Source organism: Eptesicus fuscus, chromosome 5 (assembly GCF_027574615.1).
Source record: "Eptesicus fuscus isolate TK198812 chromosome 5, DD_ASM_mEF_20220401, whole genome shotgun sequence".
Lineage (NCBI taxonomy): Eukaryota > Metazoa > Chordata > Mammalia > Chiroptera > Vespertilionidae > Eptesicus > Eptesicus fuscus.
Genome location: NC_072477.1, coordinates 100,578,154 through 100,598,151, shown reverse-complemented (window position 1 = coordinate 100,598,151; position 19,998 = coordinate 100,578,154). Strand labels below are relative to the sequence as shown.

At 38.7% G+C, this 19,998-nt stretch overlaps 1 protein-coding gene across 2 annotated transcripts in view; it reads right to left on the bottom strand.

Annotated features, from left to right (window-relative positions):
- LOC114227992 (coiled-coil domain-containing protein 7-like) overlaps nt 1-19,998 on the bottom strand; it is a 245,064-nt gene that overhangs the window by 200,122 nt on the left and 24,944 nt on the right. For both annotated transcript variants that reach the window (XM_054716617.1, XM_054716618.1), the window contains exons 6-7: nt 18,456-18,539; nt 11,846-11,929 (exon numbers count right to left, since the gene is read on the bottom strand). In XM_054716617.1, the coding sequence (XP_054572592.1) occupies nt 11,846-11,929; nt 18,456-18,539 (168 nt within the window). The remainder of the gene's footprint in view (nt 1-11,845; nt 11,930-18,455; nt 18,540-19,998) is intronic.

The window sequence follows — 19,998 nt, the reverse complement described above, 5'->3', positions numbered from 1 at the left end:
TGTACAGAAAAGCATTACAGAGAAAAAGCATGCATTCATACAGTCTTTTGGAGTTATGTAATTCCTTGAATCCATGCTCCTTTAAAGGAAGGAATCAGAGACTTCTGCAGGGACCACATGCCAGCAGAATGAACTCCCACACCAGGCCTCCTCACTAGCCAGCTGGGACCCAGCGTCCTATGATCTGGCTCCAAGATTTCACAGTGAGTTTAAGCCGGGGAGACCCTGTGCCCCACCCCCACCCTAGACCCTAGAACCATGCCACTAGCCTGACCTGAAGCCACCCAGCACTTGTCCACCCCCAGTACCAAGACCTGCTGCTGGGGTGACCTGGACCAACCCAAAGCATGCCACACAGGAGCTCTGACTGTGTGACCCAGAACAACCCACACCTGCTCCACTCTGCCCTGGGACAGTTCTTGCAGGGCCATCTGGAGCAACCCAGTGTGCACCTCACTCCTGGTGACAGGGGAGCACATGCCTCACTCTGGGCTATAGGGGAGCGCAGCCTGAGGTAACCAAGAGTAACCTGCCCCTGCTCCACACTGAGGAGGGGTGAACTGGAGCAACCCAGCATGCATCTCACTCTGGGCTCAAGAAAGCTGGGACAGGGCAACCCAGAGCAACCCACACCCACTTCTCACCAGCACTTGGGACAGTCCTAAAGGGGCTACCCAGAGCAACCAAGCAACTGCCTCACTTCTGGCCACAGGCAAGTGCTTCCAGGGCAACCCAGAGCAAGTTGGTGTGCCCAGCCCAGCCAGTGGCCACAGGACAGTGGTATAAGTGTGCTTCCAGAGGGAAGTAGCATGCCACCCTGCCACAGGTGCCAGGCTGCACAGCAAACTGTATGCCAGAGGGCTCTGGGTCCTCACAGGGAGTCACACATCAGAGGAACTGTGCACACACTCCCACCAGCCCAAGCATCTGAAGCAGACAACTGAGGGACCGGATCAGTGTGAGAGGGTGATACAACTCAGAGCAGAGGCAATAAACACATGATACTCAAAGCAGACCCAGCCTCTGGTCTAATGATTTCTGGACCATTGCCCTAATAGGATCTTCAACTTCTAAAATCCCAAGCAGGGTGCACAGAGCCAAAAGAGACAGAAAATGGGGAGACAAAGAAACAACCACCAAGGAAAGAAATGGAAGAATCGCCAGAAATGGAACTAAATGAAATGAAGGCATAAAATATGTCAGAAAAAGAATTCAGAGTAAGGGTCATACAGATCATAAACCATATGGATGAGAAAATCAGCAACTTATGTAAGAATCAAGAGGAAATAAAAATGATATAGCTACAATAAAAAACATGATGGAAGTTTCAACAGTAGACTAGAAGAAGTTGAGGACTGAATTAGTGAGTTAGAAGATAGGGCAGAGAAACACATCCAATCTGAACAACTATTGGAGAAAAAAATTAGGAAGCAGGAGGGGAGCCTAAAAAAACTTTGGTACAACATGAAACAAAGTAGCATAAGTATAAAAGGGTTAGCCAGAAGGACAAGAAGAGGACCCAGGATTAGAAAACCAATTTGAAGAAATAATGACAGAAAACTTCACTGATTTGGAGAAGAAAAAAGTCACACAAGCACAGAGAGTTTCACACAAGAGGAACCCAAAAAGACCCACACCAAGGCACATCATAATTACAATGGCAAACATTAATGACAAAGAGAGAATCTTAAAGGCTGCAAAAGAGAGATAGAAAGTTACCTACAAAGTATCTCCTATTCTATTATCAAATTATTTCTCAACAGAAATACATCAAGCCAAAAGGAAATGGAATGAAGTATACAAAGTGATGCAAAACAAGGCACTGAATCCAAGACTACTCTATCCAGCAAGGCTATCATTCAAAATTAAAGGGGAAATCAGGAGCTTTGCAGATAAAAAAATGGCTAAGGGAATTTATCACTACCAATCTAGCAATTTAAGAAATGTTAAAAAGGACTGGTGTAAAAACAAGAAATAAAAAGGGAAGAAGGAACACAGGAAGAAAAAATAAAAATGGCTACAAACAAATACCTATCAATAATAACTTTAAATGTAAATGGACTAAATACTCTAATAAAAAGACAAGACATAGCTGAGTGGATAAAAAATCATGACTCATATATAAGCTGTCTACAAGAGACCCACTTCAGAACAAGAAATTCAAACAGACTGAAAGTGAAGGGGTGGAAAAATATCTTTCAGACAAATGAAAAAAAAAAAAAAAGCTGGGGTAGCAATACTTATATCTGACAAAATAGACCTCAAAGTGAAGGCTATAACAAGAGCTAAGGAAGGCCACTTCATAATACTAAAGGGATCGATACAAGAGGATGTAACCCTGGTAAACATATATGCACTCAATTCAGGAGCACCCAAATACATAAAAAAACAAAAAAAAAACAAACCCTGGAAGATATCAAGGGAGAGATTGACAACAATAAAATCATAGTAGGGGACTTTAATACACCACTGACATCACTGGATAAATCATCTAGACAAAAAACCAGCAAAGAAACAGCAATCCTAAATGACTCACTAGATCAGATGGACTTAATTGACATCTTTAGAACATTTCACCCCAAAGCCACAGAATATACGTTCTTCTCAAGTGCACATGGGACATTTTAAAAAATAGACCACATACTGGGTCACAAGCAAAGTCTCCCCAAATTTAAGAAGATGGAAATCATACCAAGCATCTTCTCAGACCACAATGCCATAAAATTAGAAATAAACTAAAATAAAAACAATCCAAAAATCTCAAACCCTTGGAAGCTGAATAGCATGCTATTAAATAAGGACTGTGTTACCGATGAGATCAAAGAAGAAATTAAAAAGATACTGGAAACTAATGACAATAAAAACACAACAATCCAAAAATCTATGGAACACAATGAAAGCAGTACTTAGAGGGAAGTTTATAGCTCTATAGGACTACCTCAAAAAAACAAGAAAAAGAAAATGTTAGTAAATCATCTAACACTACAACTCAAAGAGTTAGAAAGAGAGCAACAAGAAAAGCCCAGAGTGAGCCAAAGGAAGGAGATAATAAAGATCAGAGCAGAAGTAAATGACATAGAGACAAAAAAAACAAAACAAAACAAAACAACAACAACAACAAAAAAAAAATACAAAAGATCAATGAAGCCAAGAGCTGGTTCTTCTGGATAAACAAGATTGATGAACCTCTAGCCAGGCTCACCAAGAACCAAAGAGAGAGGACCCAAATAAACAAAATCAGAAATGAAAGAGAAGTAACAACAGACCCCACAGAAATACAAAGGATTGTTAAAAAATACTATGAATAACTCTATTCTAACAAACTAAACAACCTGGAGAAAATGGATATATTCCTAGAAAAATACAACCTTCCAAAACTCAATCAGGAAAATTCTAAAAACCTCAATAGGCCTATAACTATGGAAGAAATTGAAGTAGTCATCAAAAAGCTTCCAGCAAACAAAAGGCCGGGGCAAGAGCGCTTCACAGGGGAGTTTTACCAAACATTCAAGGAAGAACTAAAACCTATCCTCCTCAGATTATACCACGAAATTCAAGAGGAAGGAACACTTTCAAGCTCATTCTATGAAGCCAGCATTACCCTAATATCAAAACCAGATAAAGACAACACAGTGAAAGAGAATTACAGGACAATATCTCTCATGAACATAGATGCCAAAATCCTCAACACAATTCCAGCTTTCTGATCAAGCATTATATCAGAAAGATCATACACCATGTCCAAGTAGAATTTATCCCAGGGTGCAAGGATGGTACAATATCTGCAAATCAATAAACGTGATACATCATATAAACAAACTGAAAGATAAAAATCACAGTCATATCAATTGACGCAGAAAAAGCATTAGACAAAATCCAACACCCTTTTCTTGATAAAAACCTTCAGCAAAATGGGAATAGAGGGATCATACTTCAACATAATAAAACCCTTATATGAAAAGCCTGTAGCCAACATTATACTCAATGGGCAAAAACTAAAACCGTTTCACCTAATAACAGGAACGAAACAGGGATGTCCACTTTCACCACTCCTGTTCAACATAGTTCTGAAGTGCTAGCCATAGCAATTAGTCAAGAAGAAAAATAAATGGTTTCCAAGTTGGAAAAGAAGATGTAAAACTGTCCTTATTCGCAGAAGACATAATACTGTACATAGAAAACCCTAAAGACTCCATCAAAAATTATTAGACTTAATAAATGAATTTGGCAATGTAGCAGGATAAAAAATTAACACCACGAAATCTATGGCATTTCTATACACCAATAGTGAACTTACAGAGAGAGAGAGAGACTGAAAAAAAATCCCATTTACCATCGCACCAAAAAAATTAAGAAACCTAGGAATAAACTTTTTTTTTTATTCCTAATGTTTTAATTTATTTATTTTATTTAATTAAAAATTTGTTTTCCCTTAAATTCTTTTTTTAAAACTTCTTTATTGATTAAGGTATCACATATTTGTCCTCATCCCTCGATTCCTATCCCAAACCCAACCCACGTATGCCCCCAACCCCTGTTGTCCCTGACCACTGGTTAGGCTTATATGCATGCATACAAGTCCTATGGTTGATCTCTCCCCCTACCCGCCACCCTCCCCTACCTTCCCTCTGAGGTTTGACAGTCTGATCGATGCTTCCGGGTTTGTTTTTGTTCATCAGTTTATGTTGTTCATTATTTCCCCTAGATGCGTGAGATCATGTGATACAAGAAATACTCTTATAAGAACCGAAAATGAGACAAGCCATAATGGTTATGCTGAGAGGCAAATTAATCAGTCTGTAGTGAGTTCCTTTCTGGGCCAACAGTTCTTTTGAGTCCCAATTTCAATGGCAAACAGTTCCTTATGTGTACATGTCAGCCATGATATTTCAGATCTGGTTGGTGGACAAATGGTGGTGATGCAGGTCCGACCGTCTCTGGTTTGGTCCTGGGGCATCCTTCAGCGACGCACAGCTGCTGTCTGCTAGTATGGCAAGGCGTTGTCAGCGTCTTCCATCTCTGGACTGCTTCTCTTCTGTCTTCATGGCTGTAGCAGTCCTGTCAATTCCTCTCTGTTGCAGGAATCCACATGGTCTTGGAGTTGTTTTCTGAAAATATACAAACATATTCTCGACCAAAAGTTAATAAAGCAATCTTTTCTGTAAATTTGACTTGGGATCCTGTTTCATTTTTTGCCCATACGATTTTCCTTTGGCTTGTTATGACACCATATGTGTTTTTCATGGGTGTCTTGTGTTGCTGAGTGGTGCACCTTTGGAGGTGGAGGTCCTAGGGTCCCCGTGTCTGCAGCTGGGGTAGCAGGATTTTGGCAGGAGTGGCTGCTGGGTCGCGGGGCAGTTCCAAGGGCTGTCTTGGTGGTGTTGATGAGCTCTTAAAAAAGGCAGTTCTCCTCTTCAAGAAGGCGTGGGCTCCGTGCTGGAGTCCTGCCATCCGGGGAGTGCTCGCAGCAGTGATAGTCTCTTCTTGTCAAGGAGAGCCTGTCTGCCATCCCCTGCTGCTCCTGCGAGATTTAACTGTCCCTCACTCACTCACACACACACCATGCACATCCACACACACTCCTTTCATCCCCTCACTCACTCATTTCCTCTCCCTCAACTCTGTCCTGCCAGCCACCATCTTTCCTCTCCAGAATAAAATTTTAACTAAGGAGGTAAAAAACCTGCACTCGGGAAAACTTCAGGACACTGAAAAAAGAGATAGAGGAAGACATAAACAGATGGATGAATACCGTATTCAAGGATTGGAAGAGATAACATCATTAAAATCTCCATACTACCCAAAGCAATCTGTAGATTCAATGCACTCCCCATTAAAATACCAATGGCATATTTCACAGACCTAAAACAAACTCTCCAAGAATTCATCTGGAATAAAAAAAGAACCCTAATAGCTGCAGCAATTCTGAGAAAGAAGAACAAAGTAGTAGGGATTTCAATACCAGATATCAAGCTGTATTACAAAGCCACTGTTCTCATACTGCTGGGTACTAGCACAAAAACAGACATATAGATCAATGGAATAGAATAGAGAACCTATAAATCAACCCAAACCACTATGCTCAAATAATACTTTACAAAGGAGGCAAGAATATACAATCGAGTCAAGACAATCTCTTCAATAAATTGTGTTGGGAAAATTGGATAGTTGCATACAAATGAAAAAAAAAAAAAGAAAGAAACTAGACCTCCAATTTATCCCCCACACAAAAATAAACTAAAAATGGATAAAGGACTTAAACATACGATAGGAAATCATAAAAATACTAGAGAAAACCATAGGCAGCAAAATTTCAGACATATGCCGAAGCAATTTCTTCACCGATATAGCTCCTAGGGGAATGGAAACAAGAGAAAATAAATAAATGGAACTACATCAAAATAAAAAGCTTCTACACAGCAAAAGAAACCATCAACAAAACAATAAGAAAGCCCACTGCATGGGAGAACATATTTGCCAATGCTGTGAATGATAAGGGTTTAATCTCCAATGTTTACAGGGAACTCATACAACTTAACAAAAGGAAGATAAACAACCCAATCAAAAAATGTACAATGAACCTAAATAGATACTTTTCAAAAGAAGACATAAGGAAGGAAATAGGAGAAGCCAAGATGGCGGCATAGGTAAACACCTAAACTGCTGCCTCGTACAACAATTTCAAAACTACAACTAAAAGACAAAATGAACCAGAACCACAGGAAAGCTGGCTGAGTGGAAATTCTACAACTAGAAGGAAAGAGGAAAGCACATGAAGAATCAGAGGAGCTGCAAAAGGCTGAGGTACGGAGACATGCGCGCAGGCAGCTGAGTGCTTGGCAGGCTTTCTCTAGCAGGAAGGAGACAAAAGCTACCAACTGCACTGAACCTCAATTCCGACTGCACTGAACGCCAGTTCCGACTGCACTGAACACCAGTTCCGGTCGAGACCCTGGGGACCCATGCTTATATAGGGGGAATCTGAACTGTCAGGTGGAAACTCAGGGGAGCCACAAAAGGCAGAGGTCTGAGGCATGCACGTGAGTGTGCAAAGAGAGGACTGACTGCTGAGTGCTACCACTGGCTTTCTCTAGTGGGTGGGAAATAGAAGCTCACCACTATGCTGAACTCCAGTTCCAGGTGAGAATCTGGGAATCCAGATTCATTGGGGGAGAAACTGGACTGTCTGGCAGTGGATGAAACTCAAGGGCGGCTTATTCTTAGAGGTGCTTGCAGTGATTACCGAGGGACACTGAGACCCAGGGGCCTCATAGGGCAGGGCTGATGGGAAGCCAAGACTGTCTGCTCAGCCCTGAGACTCCGTCCCATCCAAGCTGAGCACAGAGGCTTTTGCAATTTTGCAAGTCTGGTCCTATAAGGCTGTCTCCAGCACAGAAGTTCTCCCAGCATAGACACAGCTGATCCTCACAGCCAATTGGCCTGGAGGTCAATTCCTCCCAGTGATAACAACAACAATCAAGACTTAGCTACAAAAAGGCTGTACACACAGTCCACAAAGGGGTGCACCAAGAGTGTATACCTCAGGTAACTGGGGAGGCCGAGCCACTGGGCCATATAAGACACCTAGCACACAAAGCTACCCTACCAACTCAGGGAAGCAGAGAAAATGCGGAGACAAAGAAACAGATCACAAATGAAAAAAATGGAGGAAAACCAATGACTGGATATAGAGTTCTAAACCACGGTTATATGGTTTTTCAATAATTTCCTAGAAAAGGCCGATAAATTTAGCAAGACCCTCGAGGATATGAAAAAGGACCAACTAGAAATTAAACATACACTGACTGAAATAAAAAATATTATACAGAGACCCAACAGCAGACTAGAGGAACACAAGAATCAAGTCAAAGATTTGAAATACAAAGAAGCAAAAAACACTCAACTGGAAAAGCAAAATGAAAAAAGAATCCAAAAATTTGAAGATAGTGTAAGAAGCCTCTGCGACAACTTCAAGCGTACCAACATCAGAATAATGGGGGTGCCAGAAGAAGAGAGAGAGCAAGATACTGAAAAGCTATTTGAAGAAATAATGACAGAAAACTTCCCCCACCTGGTAAAAGAAATAGACTTACAAGTCCAGGAAGTGCAGAGAACCCCAAACAAGAGGAATCCAAAGAGGACCACACCAAGACACATCATAATTAAAATGCCAAGAGCAAAAGACAAAGAGAGAATATTAAAAGCAGCAAGAGAAAAACAGTTAATTACCTACAAGGGAGCACCCATACGATTGTCAGCTGATTTCTCAACAGAAACTATGCAGGCTGGACAGGAATGGCAAGAAATCTTCAAAGTGATGAATAGCAAGAACCTACAACCAAGAGTACTCTATCCAGCAAAGCTATCATTCAGAATTGAAGGGCAGATAAAGAGCTTCACAGACAAGAAAAAGCTAAAGGAGTTCATCACCACCAAACCAGTATTATATGAAATGCTGAAAGGTATTCTTTAAGAAGAGGTAGAAGAAGAAAAAGGTAAAGATAAAAATTATGAACAACAAATCCATATCTATCAACAAGTGAATCTAAAAATCAAGTGAATTAAAAATCTGATGAACAGAATAAACTGGTGAATATAATAGAATCAGGGGCATAGAAAGGGAGTGGACTGAAAATTCTCAGGGGAAAGGGGTATGGGGATGCCGGAAGAGACTGGACAAAAATTGTACACCAATGGATGAGGACAGTGGGGGGGTAGGTAAAGGCAGAGGGTGGGGTGGGAACCGGGTGGAGGGGAGCTATGGGGGGAAAAAAGAGGAACAATTGTAATAATCTGAACAATAAAGATTTACTAAATTTAAAAAAAGAAGACATAAGGAAGGCCAAGAGACATATGAAAACATGCTCAAAGTCACGAATCATCCTGAGAGATGCAAATCACAACGATAATGCAGAACCATCTCCCACCTGTCAGAATGGCTATCAGGAACAAGTTAACAAACGATAAGTGTTAGTGAGGATGAGGAGAAAAAGGAACCCTGGTGCACTGCTGGTGGGAATGCAGACTTGTGCAGCCACTGTGGAGAACAGTATGGAGTTTCCTCAAAAAACTAAAACTGGAATTCCCACTTGACCCAGTGATCCCACTTCTAGGACTATATCCCCAAGAATCTAGAAACACAAATTAGAAAGGATATATGCACCCCTATGTTCACAGCAGCACAATTTACAATAGCTAAGATTTGGGAAAAACCTAAGTGCCCATTGGCAGATGAGTGGATTAGAAAACTGTGGTACATCTACACAATGGAATACTATGCTGCTGTAAGAAAGAAAAAAAAATCTCTTACCATTTGCAACAGCATGGATGGACATGGAGACATTATGCTAAGTAAAATAAGCCAGTCGGAGAAAGTAGATATCCCATGATCTCACTTATTTTTGGAATAAACAACATAATCCAATGAACAAAAATAGATCCAGAGACAGAGAAGCATTAAACAGACCCTCAAACCTCAGAGGGAAGGTAGGGGAAGGTGTGGGGGTAAGGGATCAACTAATGGACTTGTATGCATGCATATAAGCATAACCTATGGATAAAGACACTAGGGTGATGAGGGCATCTGCAGGGGTTGGAGGTGGCCGGGGAGAGGTCAATGGGGGGGAAAAGGAGACATATGTAATAATATATGTAATACTTCAAACAATAAAGTTTTTTTTTTAAAGTAGGGAATGAAATTACTGTCTGTAGTCAATTGCTTTCAACTTTAAAAACCTGCCTGTTACTGTTAAGGTAGTTCTGCTGTCAAGCAAATGCCCTGTGTTTTTTTTATTTGTTTGTTTGTTTTTTATTGTTTGTTTATTTGTATTGCTCTTTGGAATTTGAGAATCTCTTTTTGTCAACATCACTCTGAAAGATAGTTTCACTAGGTATAACCTTGTTGGTGACAGTGTTTTCCCTTAATCCTTTAAATATGCCTTCCCACTGCCTTCTGACCTGGACAGTTCATGATGTCAAGGAAGCTCTTCATTAAACTATGTTTCTCTTTTCCAAGATGAGTTGTTTTCCCTTTATGGGTTTTTTATTTTCTCTGTCCTTCATAAATATTACCAATATGGGTCTGGTTTTAGATTTTATTGTACTTTTTCTACATAGGTTTTTTTGAGTTTGGATGTGCAGATTGCTATTTATCATTGATTATATTTGAAAATACTCAACCATTATTTTTCTGCCTTTCCTTCCCCTTTTCTTCCTGCTCAACCTTTATAGTTCCCATTATTTTAAGTGTACAGATTCTTCTGACAATTACAATCTATTCCTGAGACCCTGTAATGCATATTACCTAATAGTTATTAGAATTTGAATGCCAAAATTGTCAGTGTTTTTTTTTCATATATCATTCTGTTTCTCTGTTGATATTTTTGTTCAATGAGACCATACCACCTATATTCTTTTCTCTTTTAAACATAGGATTCATTATTAAAAATATTTATAAACTAGAGGCCCAGTGCATGATTGAATCATGCACGTGTAGGGTCCCCTACACGCTTTTGCTTTCGATCGCGGAGGAGCTGGGTGCCTGTCCGCTGGTGTTCCAGGCCTTTCAGAAGCCCCCGGCGTGGCGAAGGCTTCTGAAACGCCTAGTGCCGGAGCAGACAGGCATCCAGCTCCCCTGCTTTTGATGGTCCATGGCGGGACGTGAGCTCGCTGCCCCAGAGGCCCCTTCTGTTCCGCAGCACAGCCATGGCGCAGAGGCTGAGCTCGAGCCGCCGCTGGCGACGGGAGCTCAGCATCCCTCTGGCCCAATCGGCTACCCCGGCCACCCCGAGTCCCGCCCCCTGCGCCTCCCGCTGGCCCAATCATGGGCATAGCGGAGTGATGGTAATTTACATATTACCATTTTATTAGGTAGGATTAAAGAAAAATCTACAACTGGAACACACAAAAAGATTTGTTCTGGTCTGCTTTTCTCCAGAGGCAAGTTCACACTTGCTGTTCCTTTGCATGTCTCATACAGTTTTTGGTAAACCTGTGCATTTTTGGCAATGTATTATGGCAAATCTGGGTACTGTGTTCCCTCCCCCCTCATTTGTAGGCTTGTAGTCATTGTGCATGTGGTAATTTACTGAGTGATGAGGTTGGAGTATTTATATTTTACTGAAGTGTCTTTCCCTGAAGTGTGAAGTTTCTGTGAGGGCATGAACTTGGGGCATGAACACCTCACCTTTGGATAACTGGTGTTTTGAAAACCTCTCTTTTACTGTCTTCTTCCCTGATTGCTTCCTTAACCTACCTATTTCCTTCGTTATCATGTCAAAGATGGAGATAAAGTATGTTAGTCACTGATTTGCCAGAACAAGAAGCAATAATTTATACTATAAACTCTATTATAATAAAAAACAACACCAAAAAACAAACTAAAGGTTGCACCATCACCTGAGGTATTAGAAATTTGCCTATTAGTAATTCCGTGGAGAGTATTCATAAACAATGTGATATCTATTTTCTAAATTCCTGTTCTAATGCCTTTCATTAGGTAGCTTTTCTGCATTTGCAAATACAAAGCAACTAACTATTTGGGTTTGAAAAAATAAAGTGAGTAAAATGGCATTTTAAAGGCTTAAATCAAGCACAGAATAAGCTCATAATAGCATTGGATTTTTGTGGATCACTTTAAAGAGATGAGTCCTAAAACATATAGTATGTATCTAATTACCCATTGATGGTAGCTGCTAGAGTTCTACTCATTATAGGAAGAAATTATAGAGATAGTTTATTATGTCAAATAACATTTAGTTACCATGGTCATTGAAAGTGTAAACTTAAATAAACTTCTGAGAAGATAAATAAACCATAAATAGACTTGAAATATTCTTGTTCTTACCAGCATGGTGCATTAAATGTTTCTTGGCTTCCCCCTTCATTATACCTCTTCCAAAAGCACCCGGAAAGTGTTCTGTATCAATCTCTATAGAAATAAGCAGTTTTAAATCAGTTTGTAAGGCAAATATTAACAAAAGTGTGTTGACGTGTGTACGTGTTCTTTTCAGTGTGTGTGTTTTTGTCTAGAATTCCCCTTTTATTAGCCTTTTTATGACAGGAAAATGATTAAACTGAAATAGCTATGTGTCTTAAATAAACACCTTAAAATCTTTAGACTCATTAGCCATCAGATAAGTCCCATTACACTGAGGCTTATACATGTTCAGTGATTTGACCAAGGTGACATATCCAGCTAATGACAAAATTTAATTACAAACTGATGTCTCATTATTTCTTAACTGGGTCTTTTCTCATAACATACAAATTCTTTTATAAATTCAAACAATCCTACAGAGGTTATCTTAATAACATATCTTTCATTTTTGAAAAACACACACACACACACAACACCCATATTTGTTTTGCAAAGTGTTATAATAATGTAACCCCTCTAATTATTGTGTGAAAAGTTTGCTGTATGGAAACTCCCATTACTCTGTAATTTCCAAAATTAATGAACACCCCAATATCTTGATGTAAAAGCTATGTGCTCTTAAGTGTAAACAACCTGCTCCCAGCCTAAGGCCCACACTGATGACACAAGTTGCTGGTGGCAGTCTATATAACCATGGGGTCAGCTTCAGTTGTGGTCTCCTGCCCGATAAGAGGAGGACTCCACGTCGCTCAGAGAGACGAGCCCCTGATTGCTCTGCTGTATGAGCTTGAACCAACTGCGGCCGCTGCCTGTCTGTTTTCATCGTCTGTCCTTCAGTGTGCATCGCCGGGTGGCCTTTGCTGGAGCCTAGGACCCACTAGGAATAGGTAAATAAATGCTGTGTGATTGCATACTAATTCTGTCTTGTGTGTCATGTGTTCTGGTTCGGCTCAGCTGTCTAGACATTGAAGTACCAGGGGATAGGCCATTATTGCTGACTCCTGGTCACCTGCGTTTGTACCACTAAGTCTAGACAGATAAGCAATTAATTGGGGCATAATTGGGACACAAAGATAAACCTTATTGGGCAGGTCCAAACAGTTTTCTCCAAGTCAGGTTGCAAACAATAGTCAACAGAATCCTACAGTGAGGCAGAAATTCTTAGACATATATCCATGTCCTCCCCTCTTTTTGTTAAGTAAATTTAAAATACTTAGGCATTAGCTAGCATTGGAAAGGAATACCAGCCATTTTGTGGGCAGAGGTAAAGCTAACACCCTCTCAAGTTTTATAAGCATGTAGACTTTCTACCTGAGGAGGGAAAATGGGTAACTTGCAGTAATGTGAGCTTTCCATTTGAGTCTTTAGATTTTTACCTTATGCTGTATTTGGAAACTACTCTCCAGTTACACTGATGAAAAAAAATGTAATGATGATTAGTTTTAAAATCTGTGTCTTGGAGAAAGCATAATTAGAATAATGACTCTGCATCACATAATTGGTAAAGTTTTGTGGACAAATATAAAAAATAAATAAATAAAATGGTTCCAAATCAAATGGAAGTGACATTGGAACTTGCACTGATGCAGACATCATAGACTAGAAGCCTTGTATTGTCAAAATGAGCCCTTGAATAACCCCATGGTAATACAAACAAACCAAGATAGCAATCTAAGCAGAGGTGAAGTCCAGAAGAGGCATCATAAGCAAAGACAAGGGCACACTGTATTGGGCAGAACAACTTTGCCACAGTAAGTTATGACACTCATGAAATAACTTTAGTTATAGCAATACATGACAGGATAACCTTAGCAGGCAGGTGTTATTTCTTGGTCTTGCTCCAACAAATACAATTAAAAGACTTGTATCCATTTAAATTGAGAGAGCCAAGAAATTTAGATAATCAGAAAGACAATGAGAATAGCCCTGAGGACAGATTGGCTTTACCAATGTGAGCAAAATAAGTGTGGTGGAGAAATTTATAATCTATTAAGAGGCACGATTTTCTTATTACACAAAATTCTACCATTGCTTTTGAAAAATTCTATCCTTCTTGAAGTTACCTAAGCTATTTTTTAACAACATATAACATAGTATTATATAATATTATGATATTAGATGACTAGTCAATGGTTATTAATAGTGCAGAGTGTTGTGCCATAGTCAGCATAGTCACCTTTTAGTATATGCTTCTGATTTATACAAAATAAATTTGGGGAGATATAGAATAGAGATTACTATATAGTTTTATTCACTATTTCCTATTTTTGTGGTGCTGTATTACATATTACATACACGCATATTAAAGGCATTGCTAAAAATGCTGTTATAAGTATAATTATACTTATTTCTTTACAAACTATAAATTTTAAGGAAGTTGCAAAACAAAGTTCAACGAGGATTGTATTTAGAGTATTCATTATATATCCATCTGTTTACAATCTTTGGTTTTTATGTGCTTCTTGTGGATCTAGTGTCTTTTTTTTCCTTTTAATTCATCCTTTTCATCACCAACTCCTTTATGCTACTTTTTAAATATATACTAACTATCTCTAGGTTATAGTCCCAACAATATATGTTTTATACAGTTGTTTTTAAAAGAATTAAGACAAGAGTCACAAATGCATTTTTATGGCCTTCAGTAATTGTACAATTGTTTAGAGTGATTTATTAAAAATTTTGTTTATTTTTTATTTCTTTTGTGTTGATTCAATCTACTAAGAGAGAAGATGTCCTAACTTCAGTATTTCTTGTCTAGTGCATCTGCAAACAATGATGTATCTCATTTTTTATTTATTTGGGAATGTCTTTATCTCACCTTCATTTTGGAAAAATAGTTTGCCTGATATAGGATTCCTAGTTGTCAGACTGTTATTATGCACTTTGGCTCTTCCACCCCATGTCTTTTGGTCTCCATAGTCTCTGATGCTTAGTCACTCACCTGCTTACCTGACTCACTTCTCTTTTTCATAATCTGCTGTTTGTCTCTTCATCTTCCAACATTTTCAGCATAGTGAGTCTGGTTGTGTATTACCTTGTGCTCATTTTACTTATATTTCATTCAACATGAATGTGCATGTGGATTAATAACTTTCATTCAGTACCACTCAGAAATTTTAGCTTTATTTTTGCAAATATATTTACTGCTCATTTCTCTCTCTACTCTCCTTCTGGTATTCCCAGTACCTGAACTATGCTTGTTCTTTCTTCAGGCCTGTCAAATCTTCCTTTGAACCCCTACAGTGACCCCCCCGCCCCATTTTACTCATTTTCCATTTCAACTCCAGAATTTGCATTTGGTTTTTCACATTAATTTTTATCTTTTGGTTGATACTATCTCCTTAATGCAATATGTTCATCATACCTTCATTTTTCTTTGCAAATATATTTCTTACAAAATGAAGATTTTCACAATCCTACATCAAGCAAGTAATTGGGATCCTCACTCCAATATCATATGCTCACCTGTGTCTCTGAGGCCCATGTTGGTAATTCTCACAATATTTTAAACATTTTCATTAATATTACAGTTGTTATAGTGATATTCAAATAGGTATATTTGATGTTACCATTATAATTGTTTTGGAGTACCTAGTACCATGCCCATGTACCATGACAAACTTAATCAATAACTGTTGTGCTTTATCTGATGGCTCTACACATTGACCTTTTGGATTTCTTTACTTAACTGTGGTTTCCTTAGTCTTCCTATTGTTGAGACACAACACTATTAAAGTAAGGCCCATTACTAGTCCCACATTGGCCTCTAAGTCTTCAACATAAAGGCAGAGTCTCACACCTCTCTCTTAAATCCAGTGCTAGGTATTATTATGTTTAGTAAGCAAGTCATGGCAAAAGCAAAAATAGGTCCAAAGCTAGGCCTTTGGTGGCAGTGCTTGTATAAACCCAAAATTTTCTTCAAGGAAAGTAAAGTTGATACTCCAGGGATCCCAATAAAGATAAGCTAGAAAAACTCTCTTATTGTTGACATGGAAAAAAGTATTGTGCTTGAATAAACGACCAAATCAGCCACAACATTCCCCTAAGCTTAACCCTAATCCAGAGCAAGACCCTAACTCTCTTCAATACTATGAGGGCTGCAGAAATAAGTTTGAAGCTCAGAGAGACTAAGGAGGTTTGAAAAAGGAATCCATCTCCATAAATGTAAAAGTACAGAGGAAGCTGCAGGTGTTCCTGGAGAAGCCACAGCAAAGTACCCAAAACCTCTAGCTAAGACAGTTAGGTTTTCAGTGGTGACACAGTGACCACATATTTAAAGAAGATGGCAATAGAACCTGCATAGCTAGAGAGGAAAAGTCAGTGACTGCCTCCAGAATTTCATACAACAAGCAGACCACATTTTGAGGATTTAATGCATCTGGAGAGTTTACTTTGAAGTCAATGCTCATTAGCCATTCTAAAAATATTAGGACCCTTCAGATCTATGTTTAAACTCCTCTGCTTCTGCACTATAATGAGAATAACAATGGTCATATGACAGCACATCTGCTTACTAAATAGTTTTCTGAATCTTTTGGCTCACTGTTAAAACATACCTTCCAGAAAAAAAAAGAATACTTTCAAAATATTGCTACAAAATGACAAGCCTCATGGTCACCCAGGTGCTCTGATGGAGATGGCCAATGAGATTAATGGTGTTTCACACCAGCCAACCCTACATCCATTCTGAAGCACATGGGTGAAAAGGAGTAATGTTGAGTAATTTTAAGTCTTATTATATGAGAAGTGCATTTCAAAATGCCATAGCTACCATACATAGTAATTGCTCCAATGGATCTGGGTAAAGTAAGTTGTAAACCTGTAGGAAATGACCCACTATGATCTATACCATTAACAAAACCTGTGATTCATGGGAAAGGTAAAAATATCTACACTAATAAAAGAGAAAGATGCAAATTGACTGTACCTTTGTGACACCCACCAGCCAATCAGGAGTGAGTATGCAAATTGACCTAACAAAGCTGGTGGGTTAATTTGCATATGCAGGCGCTGAGGCAGAAAGGTGGCTCGGGCCAGAGCAAAGGCAGTGCTGGCAGCCATGGGAAGGAAGGCCCATTCTTGCATGAATCTTCCTGCATCGGGCCTCTAGTCAATAGTAACAGGAGTTTGAAAGATGTTGACTCAGACCATCCTGAATTACTGTGAAAAGTTCAAGTTTTCCATCAAGGAAATAATTGGTGAGGTGGTGAAAAGAGCAAGAGACCTAGAATAATAAGTGAAGCCTGAAGAATTGGAGCCTGGGTTTCTGTTGGGATCTCATGATACAATTTTAATGAATGAGGAGCACTTTCTTCTGTATGATCAAAAAAATTGGTTTCTTGAGATGCAATCTACTCTTAGAAAATATGCTGGGAAGTTTGTTCCATTGAGAACAAAGTTTTAGAACATTACCTAAACTTAGCTGATAAAGAAGCGGCAGGTTTTGAGAGTATTCCAATTTTATGTATGCATGCATATAAGTTTAACCAATGGACACAGACACCAGGGGGGTGAGGGCATGAGTGGGTTGGGGGGAGCAATGGGGGGAATGGACACATATGTAATATCTTAATCAATAAAGAAAAAAATAAAATAAATTTTAAAAAATCTTGCCAGTTTTACACTCCAAAATGAAAAATATAAACAGCTCTGGTCTGGTCATTCAATTTATTGGAGCTTTGTTCTGATATGCCAAGGTGGCAGGTTTGATCCCTGGTCAGGCCACATACAAGAATCAAATCAATAAATAATAATTAAAAAACAAAAACAACCGTGCAATTCCCTTTCCCCCAATGTAGAGGTCCTGGTCTAAAAATAATATTTTCTTTTGTTAGAAGCCCTCTTGGCCCTCTCTTCTTTTTACAAAACCTTCCATTTTGTACAAATCCTGAGTGAGCCCTTCTAATTGCTAGGTGAGAAGCTGCTTGATTCATGAATCACTTAATAAAGCCAATTAGATCAATTTTTTTAAAAAAGTAGTTATACTGTGGGCATAATGCATTATACATTATCCTCAAGCAGAAGAGTCAGTTGATGTGGCAAACTCCATTGTTGTCTTATTTTAAGAAATTGCCACAGCTACCCCAGCCTCCAGCATCCATCAGTTTGATTCATCAGCAGCCATCAACATTGGGGTAAGACCCTACATCAGCAAAGAGATTACAACTCACTGAAGGTTCAGATGGTTATTAGCAGTTTAAAGCCAAAAATTATTTTTAATTAAAGATATGTATTATTTTCTTTTGCAGATAAAATACTATCGCACACAGGATAGACTACATAGTGTAATTACAATATAGTGTAATCATCACTTTTGTACACTCTTGGAAACCCAAAATTTATGTGACTTGTTTTTGTGCTAGTCACGGTATTGCAATGCTTTGGAATCAAACCCAAAATATCTCAAAAGTATGCCTGTACTTTATAAAAGAAGTTAACTAATAAAAGGAGTGCTTTCATTAAAACTTTTCTCCATGTAATAATAAATTCTAGGTACTCTTATTCTTTAAGTTCCACACTTAATTCAACTCCAAAATGATAAATAAATGTGACATTTTATTTTTTAAATTCTTCTTACCAGGGAGTTCCACTGATTGTATCTTGAATTGTCCCTTTATTATATCACGTCCAGTTTCATCTGTTGAGCGTTCTGCATAAGCCCCTACAGAAACAAACAGACATCAAAACTCATTATATTATTATTCATGTAGGAATATATATGTTTCCAAGAGTAAGTGTGTATGCTGGTTGTAACTAGCATATTTTATTGTACAGTAAAGCATTATATTAAATTACAATAAACCTAATTTGGAACAGGTGCAACAAGGATATAAAACAATCTTATATTGATGTTCAGAGACTTTTGGTGACTTGTCCAAAACTAAATACCCAGATAATGACAAAATTGATATACATTTCAGGAGCTATGCCACATAATTCCTTAAATAGTGCTCATTCCATACAAATTCTCTCTTATGTAAATTGAAATCATCCCAGAGAAATTATGATAATAACATTACTTCCAGGCTTATATTAACTGCACACTCTTTCTTTAGGGATGTACCTCATGAAGTAGAACCTCACTGCTTGTTTCTTTTTGTTTCATTTTTTTTTAAACCACAGAACAATTTGCAAACCATAGACTGTGTAGTCATAGAAACTTACCATGAGCAGAAATGCTTTGACTCACCAGGGAAAGTTTTAATTCCCCTTTAGGTTCTGTAACTGCAAACCATGTATATAGCAGTGATTAGGAGAATAAAAAGACATTGATTGGATTGAAAAAGATGACCCTTGAAGATCCTTTGGCATGGAGAGCTTGTGACATGCAAGGAGGAAATTGTTAAGTTAGTAACAGTACCAGGGTACTGGTTGGATTCATTTCCATTGGAGTTTTCAGATGATTCAGTTTTCCCTACAACTAACAACTAATACGTTTGTTCAGTGACATAAAAATGCATGTAAGGTATTAAATAGAAATTAATATTGTGGAAGGGATAAATTAGCTTGGTGAACTAGAGTGGCCTTCGAGTCCATCAGTGTATGGGGTTTTGGAAGTCAGTTCTAGTGACCCTGCAAGTGTAGTTGGAGACATCTCAGGGTCCTAACACTGCACAGCAGACCTCTTGCTTTGACGAAATGCCTGAGCCCATGAAGACATATAAAAGGTTGTACTATGACTCTGCCAACCAACAGGCACCATAACGCCTTGTTTATAGAGAATATCCTAGTTTGGGTGGCATTAACAAAATAAACACACACGCCTCATATTGGGCAGAACAAATGGTCATTATTTGATTAGAAACATTTTTTAAAGATTAATGAGATAGAGCAACACAAAACTGGACAACATTAGCTGATGTATTTCACTGCAATACCATGAGTGCTTACCTATGTGAAAAATAATAAGGCTGCAGAGTGATAATGGGCAGGAAGCAGGCTCAGCATTTATAAGCTGGACAAAGGGATTATTTATGTTTTGGGTGGGACAGAGGGAGACTGTATAAGATTCTCCATGCTCCATAGAAGAGTGCAAATTTAAAACTTATGAATTATTTATTTCTGCAGTTTTCCATTTGATATATTCAATTTGTGATTGACCATGGAAAACAAACTGCACA